The 14,917-nt window shown below is 41.5% G+C and overlaps 1 protein-coding gene across 1 annotated transcript in view; it reads left to right on the forward strand.

Moving 5' to 3' along the window:
• The window catches only part of ptpn23a (protein tyrosine phosphatase, non-receptor type 23, a), a 32,594-nt gene that overhangs the window by 7,149 nt on the left and 10,528 nt on the right, over nt 1–14,917 (forward strand). Inside the window, 2 exon segments of the mRNA XM_042304622.1 lie at nt 11,538–11,612; nt 11,727–11,854. Of these exon segments, the coding sequence (XP_042160556.1) occupies nt 11,538–11,612; nt 11,727–11,854 (203 nt within the window).

The following is a 14,917-nucleotide window of genomic DNA, read 5'->3' on the forward strand; positions in this document are numbered from 1 at the left end:
CCTATTCCCCCTCAGGAGACTGAAAAGATTTGGCATGGGTCCTCAGATCCTCAAAGTTCTACAGCTGCACCATTGAGAGCATCCTGCCTGACTGGTTCCATCACTGCCTGGTATGGCAACTGCTCTGCCTCAATTACTCCGCACATTGACTCTGTACCTGTACCCCCTGTATATAGCCTCACTATTGTTATTTTACTGCTGCTCTTTAATTATTTGTAACTTTTATTTCTTATTTATTGTATTTTTTCTTAACGGCATTGTTGGGTAAAACTTCTTATGGCTTAGATCCCGCTAACGGGGTCGATATGACAACAGCTAGTGAAATTGCAGGGCGACAAATTCAAAACAACAGAAATCTCAATCTCAAAGTATTTTACACCATTTTAAAGATAAACTTGTTGTTAATCCCACCACAGTGTCCGATTTCAAAAAGGCTTTACGACGAAAGCACACCAAAGGATTATGTTAGGTCTGCACCTAGTCACAGAAAAACACAGCCATTTTTCCAGCCAAAGAGAGGAGTCACAAAAAGCAGAAATAGAGAGAAAATTAATCACTAACCTTTGATGACCTTCATCAGATGACACTCATAGGACTTCAAGTTACACAATACATGTATGTTTTGTTCGATAAAGTTCATATTTATATCCAAAAATCTCAGTTTACATTGGCGCTTTACATTCAGTAATGTTTTGCTTCCAAAACATCCGGTGATTTTGCAGAGACCCACATCATTTTACAGAATTACTCATCATAAATGTTGATGAAAATACAAGTGTTGTGCATGGAAGTTTAGATAAAGTTCTCCTTAATGCAAACGCTGTGTCAGATTTAAAAAAAGCTTTACCGAAAAAGCACACCATGCAATAATCTGAGTACAGCGCTCAGACAACAAAACAAGCCATACAGATATCCGCCATGTTGTGGAGTCATCAGAAGTCAGAAATAGCATAATAAATATTCACTTACCTTTGATGATCTTCATCAGAATGCACTCTCAGGAATCTCAGATCCACAATAAATGTTTGATTTGTTCGATAAAGTCAATAATTTATGTCCAAATACCTTCTTTTTGTTTGAGCGTTTAGTACACAATCCAAACTCACGAGGCGTGGGCAAGTCCAGGCGAAAGTTCAGACGAAAAGTCATATTACAGTTCTGTAGAAACATGTCCAATGAAGTATAGAATCAATCTTTAGGATGTTTTTATCATAAATCTTCAATAATGTTTCAACCGGAGAATTCCTTTGTCTGTAGAAATGCAATGGAACAGACCTAACTCTCACGTGAGCGTGCGTGATCAGCTCATGCCACTCTGCCAGACCCCTGACTCAATCAGCTCTCATTCCCCCCTCCTTCACAGTAGAATCCTCGAACAAGGTTCTAATGACTGTTGACATCTAGTGGAAGCCTTAGGACGTGCAATATGGCCCCATAGACACTGTATATTCGATTGGCAATGACTTTAAAACTTACAAACCTCAGATTTCACACTTCCTGGTTGGATTTCTTCTCAGGGTTTTGCCTGCCATATGAGTTCTGTTATACTCACAGACATCATTTAAACATTTTTTGAAACTTCAGAGTGTTGTCTATCCAAATCTAATAATATGCATATATTAGCAACTGGGCCTGAGTAGCAGGCAGTTTATTCTGGGCACCTTATTCATCCAAGCTACTCAATACTGCCCCCAGCAGGGCTTGTAAGTAAGCATTTGTAAGCGGCTGTACACGTCATGCTCCAAATACAACACCTTTTGTATTTGGTGCATGTGACAAATAACATTTGATTTCAATACCATTGGAGGGTTGACAGTGTTATTTTTTTTATTTTTTATTTTACCTTTATTTATTTAACCAGGCAAGTCAGTTAAGAACACATTCTTATTTTCAATGACGGCCTGGGAACAGTGGGTTAACTGCCTGTTCAGGGGCAGAACGACAGATTTGTACCTTGTCAGCTCGGGGGTTTGAACTCGCAACCTTCCGGTTACGCTCTAACCACTAGGCTACGATGCCGCCCCAGTGTTATTTAAGACAACCGATTCCCATTCAAGTCAACACTATCTGATATTTGAACCTCCAAACATCTTTGTGGTACCATTTGAAAGTAAAAATTTGCTGAAAATGTTAGTACAAATATCAGCCAAACATGACATTCATCCTGTATTCAAGAGCATGTTGTGTTTCAACCGATGGTGGGCAACACACAAAAACCTCAGATCATGTAAAATAGGGTCTAAGTTAGAACTATTTAAGCATTTTTAGATAATTTACATTTAAGTAGGACTGTGACTGTCTTGGAATGTGAGGTTATGGTAATTGTCCAGGCCAATGTGAACAGTTATGTCGGTGACCGTGTGTACAACTCTGTTTGCACACTTTTGAACATTGCTATGCTTCTTAATGAAACCATTTTTTAAACAAGTAATTACACTTTGTTATTATCATGGCATTTCATTATTGTTATTCAAATGATTAGTTATATTAATCAACAAATTAGGAAATGCCAGGTTGGAGACGATCTGTTGCTTTTTTTTGTCTTGGCACAACATTAACAGAGATAGGCCAGAGGAGGATGGTGGGAGGAGCTATAGGAGGACGGGCTCATTCTAATGGCTGGAATTGCATTTTTGGAACAGAGTCAAACAAGGTTTCACATGTCAGATACTGTTCCATTCATACCATTCCAGACATTACAATGAGCCTGCCCTCCTAATATCCTCCTCCCACCAGTCTCCACTGATATGCCTACCTTGTCCTTGTCTGTTGACACTTCTGCATATAGCGACATTTTATTTATACAGTTCCTATTTCGATGCACAAAACCATTCAAACGAAGTATTCGCATAATGTCACATTAATTTGAATGGTTAAAAAAAAGGTATTTGCTCACTTACTGTGTGAGGTGAAGAAAATATTACTGAGAAGCCCAGCTGGGCACTCTCCTACATTTGACATTGGCGAGAAGCAGGCCAGGTAATTCTATCGTGTGGATTCCAACACTTCCAAATTCGCCAGGCGAAGTCCCGCCCCCATTAATTTTCAATGGGAACACGCAGAGAAATGCGCAGGGGATTGTGGAAAGGTGAGCGGCGCGAGCGGAGCGATATAAAAAGTTCAGCTCTGCTCTACTTTATGCAAATTGCACGCGGCCACCGCTGCCGATAACCAATCAAGTGAGGAACAGATATTTGTTTGATAATCTTTCATTCATGGCATGTAGTTCCGCCTGTCATTAGTTCCGAGCAAGCGCAACTAAAAAAGATGGAGGAAAGCCAATCATCACTGCGACTGATTTTCCAATTCTATATGATTTTGCTATGCTAAAATACAGAGACAATATCATAAGGTACATGGCATGGAGGAGGATTGCAGAGGTTGTTGATGGTGGGTGAAGAGAGATTTACACAACAATGTGCGTGTGCTCCTAAACCTCGAAACTGTGATCAAAGCCACCATTCGTGAATGTGTTGAGTAAATTCAATTGTGAAATTTGCGCACCAAAGGATAGAAAACGCCAGTAACACGCATTATAAGATTGTAAATTATACACTAAGCATGACTTTTCCATGTAATATACTACTAATTGGATTACGGTATTTTAACATTATGATTATCATATTATAGTTTATGGCTCTTTCATTATACTTGTGTCATGAAATTGATGATTATAACTCACTCCCTGTAAAATACATAGGCGTACATGAATGGGTACTTTGGGTAAATGGAATTGGGGCTTTGACTTGCAAATGTTGTGTAAATTTCTCTTTACCCACCATCAACACCAACATCTCTGCAATTGACCATCTGATTTAGTTTCTATTCTAAGGGAAAATTACAAACACTCCCCACACCATTTTATTTTCATTTTTTTTACACGTTTAATTAGCCTACAAGTTGCTAGCTCCTTATTTTCCTGTAAAATACTGTACTTAAAATATAAGGGTTGGATTTGGAAAACAATTTCAGGTCAGAAGAATTATTAAAAATCTGTCTCGTGGTTAGCATCATATACATTATCTACTGGTATCATTTTCAATTGGAGAGCTCACAACTGGACAAATGTAGACCGCATTATCTACCAAGAGAATTCTTTTCGATTATAATCACAGCCGTATATATCCCCCCCCAAGCAGACACATCGATGGCTCTGAACGAACTTTATTTAACTCTCTGCAAACTGGAAACCATTTATCCGGAGGCTGCATTCATTGGAGCAGGGGATTTTAACAAGGCTAATCTGAAAACAAGACTCCCTAAATTTTATCAGCATATCGATTGCGCAACCAGGGGTGGAAAGACCTTGGATCATTGTTACTCTAACTTCCGCGACGCATATAAGGCCCTGCCCCGCCCCCCTTTCGGAAAAGCTGACCACGACTCCATTTTGTTGATCCCACACTCCAAGACTACTTCCATCACGTGGACTGGGAGATGTTTCGTATTGCGTCAGATAACAACATTGACGAATACGCTGATTCGGTGTGCGAGTTCATTAGAACGTGCGTTGAAGATGTTGTTCCCATAGCAACGATTAAAACATTCCCTAACCAGAAACCGTGGATTGATGGCAGCATTCGCGTGAAACTGAAAGCGCGAACCACTGCTTTTAATCAGGGCAAGGTGTCTGGTAACATGACCGAATACAAACAGTGCAGCTATTCCGTCCGCAAGGCTATCAAACAAGCTAAGCGTCAGTATAGAGACAAAGTAGAATCTCAATTCAACGGCTCAGACGCAAGAGGTATGTGGCAGGGTCTACAGTCAATCACGGACTACAGGAAGAAATCCAGCCCAGTCACGGACCAGGATGTCTTGCTCCCAGGCAGACTAAATAACTTTTTTGCCCACTTTGAGGACAATACAGTGCCACTGACACGGCCTGTAATGAAAACATGCGGTCTCTCCTTCACTGCAGCCGAGGTGAGTAAGACATTTAAACGTGTTAACCCTCGCAAGGCTGCAGGCCCAGACGGCATCCCCAGCCGCGCCCTCAGAGCATGCGCAGACCAGCTGGCCGGTGTGTTTACGGACATATTCAATCAATCCCTATACCAGTCTGCTGTTCCCACATGCTTCAAGAGGGCCACCATTGTTCCTGTTCCCAAGAAAGCTAAGGTAACTGAGCTAAACGACTACCGCCCCGTAGCACTCACTTCCGTCATCATGAAGTGCTTTGAGAGTCTAGTCAAGGACCATATCACCTCCACCCTACCTGACACCCTAGATCCACTCCAATTTGCTTACCGCCCAAATAGGTCCACAGACGATGCAATCTCAACCACACTGCACACTGCCCTAACCCATCTGGACAAGAGGAATACCTATGTGAGAATGCTGTTCATCGACTACAGCTCGGCATTCAACACCATAGTACCCTCCAAGCTCGTCATCAAGCTCGAGACCCTGGGTCTCGACCCCGCCCTGTGCAACTGGGTACTGGACTTCCTGACGGGCCGCTCCCAGGTGGTGAGGGTAGGCAACAACATCTCCTCCCCGCTGATCCTCAACACTGGGGCCCCACAAGGGTGCGTTCTGAGCCCTCTCCTGTACTCCCTGTTCACCCACGACTGCGTGGCCACGCACGCCTCCAACTCAATCATCAAGTTTGCGGACGACACAACAGTGGTAGGCTTGATTACCAATAACGACGAGACGGCCTACAGGGAGGAGGTGAGGGCCCTCGGAGTGTGGTGTCAGGAAAATAACCTCACACTCAACGTCAACAAAACTAAGGAGATGATTGTGGACTTCAGGAAACAGCAGAGGGAACACCCCCCTATCCACATCGATGGAACAGTAGTGGAGAGGGTAGCAAGTTTTAAGTTCCTCGGCATACACATCACAGACAAACTGAATTGGTCCACTCACACAGACAGCATCGTGAAGAAGGCGCAGCAGCGCCTCTTCAACCTCAGGAGGCTGAAGAAATTCGGGTTGTCACCAAAAGCACTCACAAACTTCTACAGATGCACAATCGAGAGCATCCTGGCGGGCTGTATGACCGCCTGGTACGGCAACTGCTCCGCCCTCAACCGTAAGGCTCTCCAGAGGGTAGTGAGGTCTGCACAACGCATCACCGGGGGCAAACTACCTGCCCTCCAGGACACCTACACCACCCGATGTTACAGGAAGGCCATAAAGATCATCAAGGACATCAACCACCCGAGCCACTGCCTGTTCACCCCGCTATCATCCAGAAGGCGAGGTCAGTACAGGTGCATCAAAGCTGGGACCGAGAGACTGAAAAACAGCTTCTATCTCAAGGCCATCAGACTGTTAAACAGCCACCACTAACATTGAGTGGCTGCTGCCAACACACTGACACTGACTCAACTCCAGCCACTTTAATAATGGGAATTGATGGGAAATGATGTAAATATATCTCTAGCCACTTTAAACAATGCTACCTTTTATAATGTTACTTACCCTACATTATTCATCTCATATGCATACGTATATACTGTACTCTATATCATCGACTGCATCCTTATGTAATACATGTATCACTAGCCACTTTAACTATGCCACTTTGTTTACATACTCATCTCATATGTATATACTGTACTCGATACCATCTACAGTATCTTGCCTATGCTGCTCTGTACCATCACTCATTCATATATCCTTATGTACATATTCTTTATCCCCTTACACCGTGTATAAGTAGTTTTGGAATTGTTAGTTAGATTACTTGTTGGTTATTACTGCATTGTCGGAACTAGAAGCACAAGCATTTCGCTACACTCGCATTAACATCTGCTAACCATGTGTATGTGACAAATAAAATTTGATTTGATTTGAAAAAGGTCATGTTCATTTAAGAAAGCAACACAGACAAATTAGAGACGGATCCCGTTCACACCTTTATTGCCGAATTGTGATCTGTGATGAATGAACATTGGCACTTCTGTAGGTCATCTTGAATAATAAAAACAAGTTTAAACACTTCACTTCAATGAATCAACATTGAATTAATCAAAATATAATTTCAAAAGTACAAATAATCTAACTTGTTTGTAAATGTTACACATCTTAGTAATTAGGCTATTATTACTAAAGCATCATTGCAGGTGTACAAAAAAGTCCATACCAGAGGTGGCCAACCTTGCTCCACTCTCTGATCTACTGGGTGAGCATGCTTCTATTCCAGCCCAGAAATAATACACATTATTAGCAACAGATTAGGTTTGGTAAGTTAAATCAGGTGTGTTAGTGCTGGGCTGAAACAGAAACCTGCACACCCAGTGTACCTACAGGAGAATGATTGGCCTGCTACAGTTGTAATAAGTTTGTAGCCTACATTGTGTGTAATTTTTAAATGTATTGTTGTATACAACATTTGCTAACATACCGTGCATTCGGAAAGTATTCAGACCCCTTGACTTTTTCCACATTTTGTTACATTACCTTATTCTAAATTGAATCCATTTTTTAAACATTCTCAATCTACACACAATAGCCCATAACGACAAGCGAAAACAGTTTTTTTAAAACATTTTTGCAAAATACAGAAATACCTTATTTTACATAAGTATTCAGACCCTTTGCTATGAGACTTGAAATTGAGCTTAGGTGCATCCTGTTTCCATTGATCATCCTTGAGATGTTTCTACAACTTGATTGGAGTCCACCTGTGGTAAATTCAATTGAGTGGACATGATTTGGAAAGGCACACACCTGTCTATATAAGGTCCCACAATTGACAGTGCATGTCAGAGCAAAAACCAAGCCATGAAGTCGAAGGAATTCTCCGTAGTGCTCCGAGACAGGATTTTGTTGAGGCACAGATCTGGGGAAGGGTACCAAAACCTGTTTACAGCATTGAAGGTCCCCAAGACCACAGTGGCCTCCACCATTCTTAAGTTGAAGAAGTTTGGAACCACCAAGACTCTTCCTAGAGCTGGCCAAACTGAGCAATCGGGGGAGAAAGGCCTTGGTCAGGGAGGTGACCAAGAACCTGATGGTCACTCTGACAGAGCCCCAGATATCTTCTGTGGAGTTGGGAGAACCTTCCAGAAGACAACCATCTCTGCAGCACTCAACCAATCAGGCCTTTACGGAAGCCACTCCTCAGTAAAAAACACATGACACGACATCGTCTGGAGCGACCTGGGGGGCCTGTCCAGAGCAGCAAAACACACAGTACAGAGACGTGGTTCGGTCTTTGTTGACCATGGCAATGATGCACATGGCTCCCCTTCCCTGTGGTCCTTGTATGCAGACACCATTAGATGCGTTGAAACCTTGACTGGTGTTATAGTGTATTTGGCAGTGTGAACAGGGCAGCTAGAGTGGAAAGGGGGAGGAATGGAGCATGCTTGAATAGAGTTGGTCCTGAATGTCACCAATGGCCCTAGTGTGACACTCAGACACAGGATGATCAAACAGACTTTCCCTAACTGACTCCTGGTTTGGTGCAGGTCAGCCACCGGATCTGTATGAGCATGTGTCCCAATCAACAATCATGACGATAACACAACATTGATAACAACAACCGTCATCATGATTGTTACAAAGATCCTCATCATCCATGTCATAATCAAAACATTGACAGGAATTTTATCAGTGATGCAATGAACAATCAGACAGGGAAAATCTAGACATATGGGTTTTCAATCGTCTTAATCCATCTGGTCCACCGTCCCCAAACAACCATCTCCAGATTAGGGGGTCGACCGATTAGTCGGGACAGGCCGATTAATTAGGGCCGATTTCAAGTTTTCATAACAATCGGAAATCTGTATTTTTGGGCGCCGATTTGCCAATTATTATTATTTTTTTTTTTACATCTTTATTTAATCTTTATTTAACTAGGCAAGTCAGTTAAGAAAACATTCTTATTTTCAATGACGGCCTAGGAACGGTGGGTTAACTGCCTCATTTAGATTTTCACCTTGTCAGCTCGGGGGATCCAATCTTGCAACCTTACAGTTAACTTGTCCAACGCAATAACGACCTGCCTCTCTCTCATTGCACTCCACAAGGAGACTGCCTGTTATGCGAATGCAGTAAGTCAAGGTAAGTTGCTAGCTAGCATTAAACTTATCTTATAAAAAACAATCAATCATAATCACTAGTTAACTAGTGGTTGATGATATTACTAGATATTATCTAGCGTGTCCTGTGTTGCATATAATCTGACTGAGCATACAAGCATACAAGTATCTAAGTATCCGACTGAGCGGTGGTAGGCAGAAGCAGGCACGTAAACATTCATTCAAACAGCACGTTCGTGCGTTTTGCCAGCAGCTCTTCGTTGTGCGTCAAGCATTGCGCTGTTTATGACTTCAAGCCTATCAACTCCCAAGATGAGGCTGGTGTAACCGAAGTGAAATGGCTAGCTAGTTAGCGCGCGCTAATAGCGTTTCAAACGTCACTCGCTCTGAGCCTTGCAGTGGTTGTTTCCCTTGCTCTGAATGGGTAACGCTGCTTCGAGGGTGGCTGTTGTCGTTGTGTTGCTGGTTCGAGCCCAGGGAGGAGCGAGGAGAGGGACGGAAGCTATACTTTTACACTGGCAATACTAAAGTGCCTATAAGAACATCCAATAGTCAAAGGTGAATGAAATACAAATGGTATAGAGGGAAATAGTCCTATAATTCCTATAATAACTACAACCTAAAACTTCTTACCTGGGAATATTGAAGACTCATGTTAAAAGGAACCACCAGCTTTCATATGATCTCATGTTCTGAACAAGGAACTGAAACGTTAGCTTTCTTACATAGCACATATTGCACTTTTACTTTCTTCTCCAACACTTTGTTTTTGCATTATTTAAACAAAATTGAACATGTTTCATTATTTACTTGAGGCTAAATTGATGTTATTGATGTATTATATTAAGTTAAAATAAGTGTTAATTCAGTATTGTTGTAATTGTCATTATTACAAATACATTTTTTTTTAAATCATCTGAATAATCAGTATCGGCTTTTTTGGTCCTCCAATAATCGGTATTGGTATCGGCGTTGAAAAATCATAATCGGTCGACCTCTACTCCAGATATCTCCATGATTACCTGTCGGCTGTGGGAACCTCCACATCCTGGTCAGTTTGTGGGGTCTCTCATCTCTCCGCTGTCAGAAGATTCAGGCTCGGATCCAGACGGCACTGCTGCTCTTCTTCTCAACATCTAAAGGAGAATAAAGTGGGGTCTCTTGACGACCAAATAAAACAAGAGACTAGATTTAGGCCGGGATTCTATTCATAGAGCAGCGCGCTGGGAAGCTGACGATGCAGCTTTTATTGGCATTTTCCCACACATTCTCCATATATCATTCACAGTGAAAGCTGTGCATGTGGCTCAATCGGGAATAACCTTTGTATGTCAACCGCGCTATAACCAGAGGAGGCTGGTGGGAGGAGCTGTAGGAGGCCAGGCTCATTGTAATGGATTAAATGGAACGGTATCAAACACATAAAATATATGGAAACCACATATTAGACTCCGTTCTACTATTCCATTTCAGCCATTACAATGAGCCCATCCTCCTATATCTCCTCCCACCAGCCTTCTGTGGCTATAACGTAGATTTAACATGGACCTAACGTGGATTGGAACAAATCCCAGCTTTCGGCTAACAAAGACCAACAAAATAAATAAAACACTGTCTGCGAGATTCAGATCAATTTCCTTTGTCCACACAATAGGTGCAGATCTAGTAGTTTTTTATTACATGGATTAATTGGATTGGATTATGGATTAATTATGAATGTCAGTGCTAAATTTGTGCTGGATCCTGCTGGAACAATGAGATGGTGGGGATGCAGGGCAGCATATTGAAGTTACTTAGGATGGCATATAGTTCCAAAATGCTGTGGTAGCCATGCTGGTTAAGTGTGCCTTGAATTCTAAATAAATCACAGACCGTGTCACCAGCAAAGCCACATCACACCACGGTGGGAGCCACAAATGCGGAGATCATCCGTTCATCTACTCTGCGTCTCACAAAGACACAGCGGTTGGAACCAAAAATCTCAAGTTTGGACTCATCAGACCAAAGGGCAGATTTCCACCGGTCAAATAGGGCTATCTTCTGTAAACCACCCCTACCTTGTCACAACAAAACTGATTGGTTCAAACCTATTAAGAAGGACAGAAATTCCACAAATGAACTTTTAACAAGGCACACCTGTTAATTGAAATGCATTCCAGGTGACTACCTCATGAAGCTGGTTGAGAAAATTCCAAGAGTGTGCAAAGCTGTCATCAAGTCAAAGGGTGTCTATTTGAAGAATCTCAAATATAAAATATATTTTGATTTGTTTAACACTTTTTTTTGGTTACTACATGATTCCATATGTGTTATTTCATAGTGTTGATGTCTTCACTATTATTCTACAATGTAGAAAATAGTAAATAGTAAATAGTAAAAAAATAAAGAAAAACTTGAATAAGTAGTTGTGCCCAAACTTTTGACTGGTACTGTAAATCTATTTCTGATTGAATGAATATACCTTATTGGTTAAGTAAAGGTTATTTGCTGAGCTCCCAATGGCCCCTCTTATCTGATTTCTCTCTGTCCTTTCAGTTCATCCTGAAGAACTATGGGGAGAATCCAGACAGCTATAATGAACAACTGAAGAAGCTAGAGACACTGAGACAGGTATGAAATGGGACTGAGCGTGCTATGCAGATGTCATATGATGTGATTTATTTGTTATGTCGGCCATATACTATTCTGTCTTTCTATCCTTTAATAAGTAAGTGTTTGTGGCAGGGTGCGGTGAATGTGACGCGGGACTTTGAGGGCTGCAGCATTTTGAGGAAGTACTTTGGGCAGCTGCACTACCTCCAGAGCCGTGTGCCTCTGGGGCCTGGGCAGGAAGCAGCAGTACCCATCTCATGGTATGAAGTACACATAGGAGCCCTATATTTACACACTTACCCATGAGATCATTATCATACACACAGTTGCTTTCATAAACTCTCCCACAGACGGCTACGGAACGACCGGAAGAACACAAGCTAACACGTTATTTGGATAGTCCATCTGTAGATGCTCGACAGACCCATCAGTAAACCCATCCTAACCATAAACTTAACCCTAGCCCCAACCTTAACTCTACCCTAACCCTTATTCTAAACCCTCCCTAATTGGAACCTTAGCAAGCAGTTGCTTATCTTCAGATATCTCTAGAGCATCCACAGAGCATCTACAGATGGACAATCTGAACTATCCAAATAAAGTGTGAGCAAACACACACACACACTTTCATAAGCTCTCCCTACCATACGTGTAGACACAGACCACACCCTCAGGTATGCAATACAGTGTGTCGCCAATTTCATTCTCTCTTACCAGGACAGAAATATTTTCTGGAGAAACAGTTACTGTGAAACAAAGATGAACGATAGTAAAAAGATTTGGATCACCTTAAATACAGTTTTGTGCAAACTCAGTTCCATCATTCATTGAATCAGATGGCTCATTCGTCACAAAACCGGCTGATATTGCCAACTTCTTTAATAATTTTTTCATTGGCAAGATTAGCAAACTTTGACATGCAAACAACAAATTCTGAACCTACACATCCATTCACAACTGACCAAATTCTGAACCTACACATCCATTCATAACTGACTAAATTCTGAACCTACACATCCATTCATAACTGACCAAATTCTGAACCTACACATCCATGCATAACTGACCAAATTCTGAACCTACACATCCATGCATAACTGACCAAATTCTGAACCTACACATCCATGCATAACTGACCAAATTCTGAACCTACACATCCATGCATAACTGACCAAATTCTGAACCTACACATCCATGCATAACTGACCAAATTCTGAACCTACACATCCATGCATAACTGACCAAATTCTGAACCTACACATCCATGCATAACTGACCAAATTCTGAACGACAAGCATTGTAATTCTGTAAAGTGAGTGTGGCAGTGGTGAAACAAATATTGTTGTCTATCAACAATGACAAACCACCTGGTTCTGACAACTTGGATGGAAAATTACTGAGGATGATAGTAGACGATATTGCCACTCATATTTGCCATCTTTTCAATCTAAGCCTCCAGAAAAGTGTGTGTACTCAGACCTGGAGGGAAGCAAAAGTAATTCTGCTCCCCAAGAATAGCAAAGCACCCTGCTCAAACAGCCGACCAATCAGCCTGTTACCAACCCTTAGTAAACTTTTGGACAAAATAGTGTTTGACCAGATACAATGCTATTTCACGGTAAACAAATGAACAGCAGATTTTCAAAACGCTTATAGGGATGGGCATTCAACATGTACGCCACTTACACAAATGACTGATGACTGGCTAACAAAATAATAATGAATAAATAAAAAGATTGTGGGACCTGTTTTGTTGGTCTTCAGTGCAACTTTTGACATTATCTATAATAATATGCTGCTGGAAAGGCATATGTGTAATGTAATGTTCCCTCAATTTTTTTCAGGCACTGAGCAAATTTCAGGTCTGCTTAACGTGACCTTTGAACGTTGTGAAAAATTTTTGCAACTTCCAGCATGCGTTTACTGTGAACCCGGAGGCTGTACCCGCTTTAAGTTACAGTTTTAGAGGTGGCCATGTAGACTACTGTGGCTATTTGATCATAACGTAAGCCTACCAGAGTGGCCTAACATCAAAACAATTGAGAAAATGTATCCCATAACATTTTAACGTGGAAACGGCTGTTCTATCATTCAGCCTAACGTAGCAACCAATGTGCAGTGTTCAATGTAGGCCTACATTCCATGAGACTTTTGAAAAAAACATGCAGGGCTTGACATTAACCTGTTTATCCACTTGTCCTTCAGACAAGGAGGTGACTGAAAATGTTGTTGTGTTGTTTGATGCAAGAAACCACTTTACAAAATAAAATGCATTATTATTCCCATACCATTATTACAGAGAATCAGACAAATTATTCTACCCTTTGCCTATTGGCTACTTAGCTTATTCAAGCCTGTCTCAAAATACAACACTGCCCCTTTAAGACATAAAAAAAACGCTCTTTGCTTGACTCGCTTTTCAAAGACGTCTAGAGAGGTATATGTTTTGTGCTCTTGTAGGAAGCAATCACTCCCCTATTGCTGACTATAACTGGGCTAATAACTCACTAAATAGCAAAGGATATGAACAAAATGTGCACATGTGGCTACAGCAGCTCTTACTTTGACTTCAAATTAAGCGCATCTACTCACGACCGCTCATGCTGCAAACACAGTCCAGTTCAATGTAAATGGCACATATCCATATATGGCAATGAGCTATTTGCATATAGGCCTACTGCAGCTCTGATTGTTTATACCGCACCAGGCTGAAGAATCCTACTCTGATGCGTTCTGCCTACAACAAAATCTCTTGCATAATTTGTTTTGTTTCGGTAAGGTTGATAGTGTTAACAGGGAAAACTCTAGAACACTGATCATCAACCTTGTCTGAGTCAAGATCACTGAATCAAAATGCAAGCCGAGATCTACCGCTCAGATCTTTTTTAACATGACTTTAAAAAACGTAAGCCTATGCAACAATCAATTAATAATAGTACTGTAGCAATGAGGTTTGTGCAGTAAGTCATAGGTCCAATACATTATCACTGCATATTGGCTTTGCTTTAATTGCCTTGCCAATGCATTGTTGTTTGGGCATTTCTTTTCAAATGACATTGTAACATTTGCGGTAGGCTATATGATCACGCCGGTAATAGATCCGTTGTTGTATTATGGTGCCTGCATCTGATGGTCAGTCTCAGTGGAGGGAGAGAGCAGCAGACTGAGGATCTGCCCCTCAACATCCCTTCGCTCTCCCTTTCCTCCACTAACACTGACCTAAAAGGGACACCATCTTCCAGCTGGCGAAACTCGACACGCACCAGATTATTTCTGCCTCATGCACAAAGTCATGTTGAACAGAAAAAGTGAAATATTCCTTG

This window comes from Oncorhynchus tshawytscha, linkage group LG23 (genome assembly GCF_018296145.1).
Source record: "Oncorhynchus tshawytscha isolate Ot180627B linkage group LG23, Otsh_v2.0, whole genome shotgun sequence".
NCBI lineage: Eukaryota > Metazoa > Chordata > Actinopteri > Salmoniformes > Salmonidae > Oncorhynchus > Oncorhynchus tshawytscha.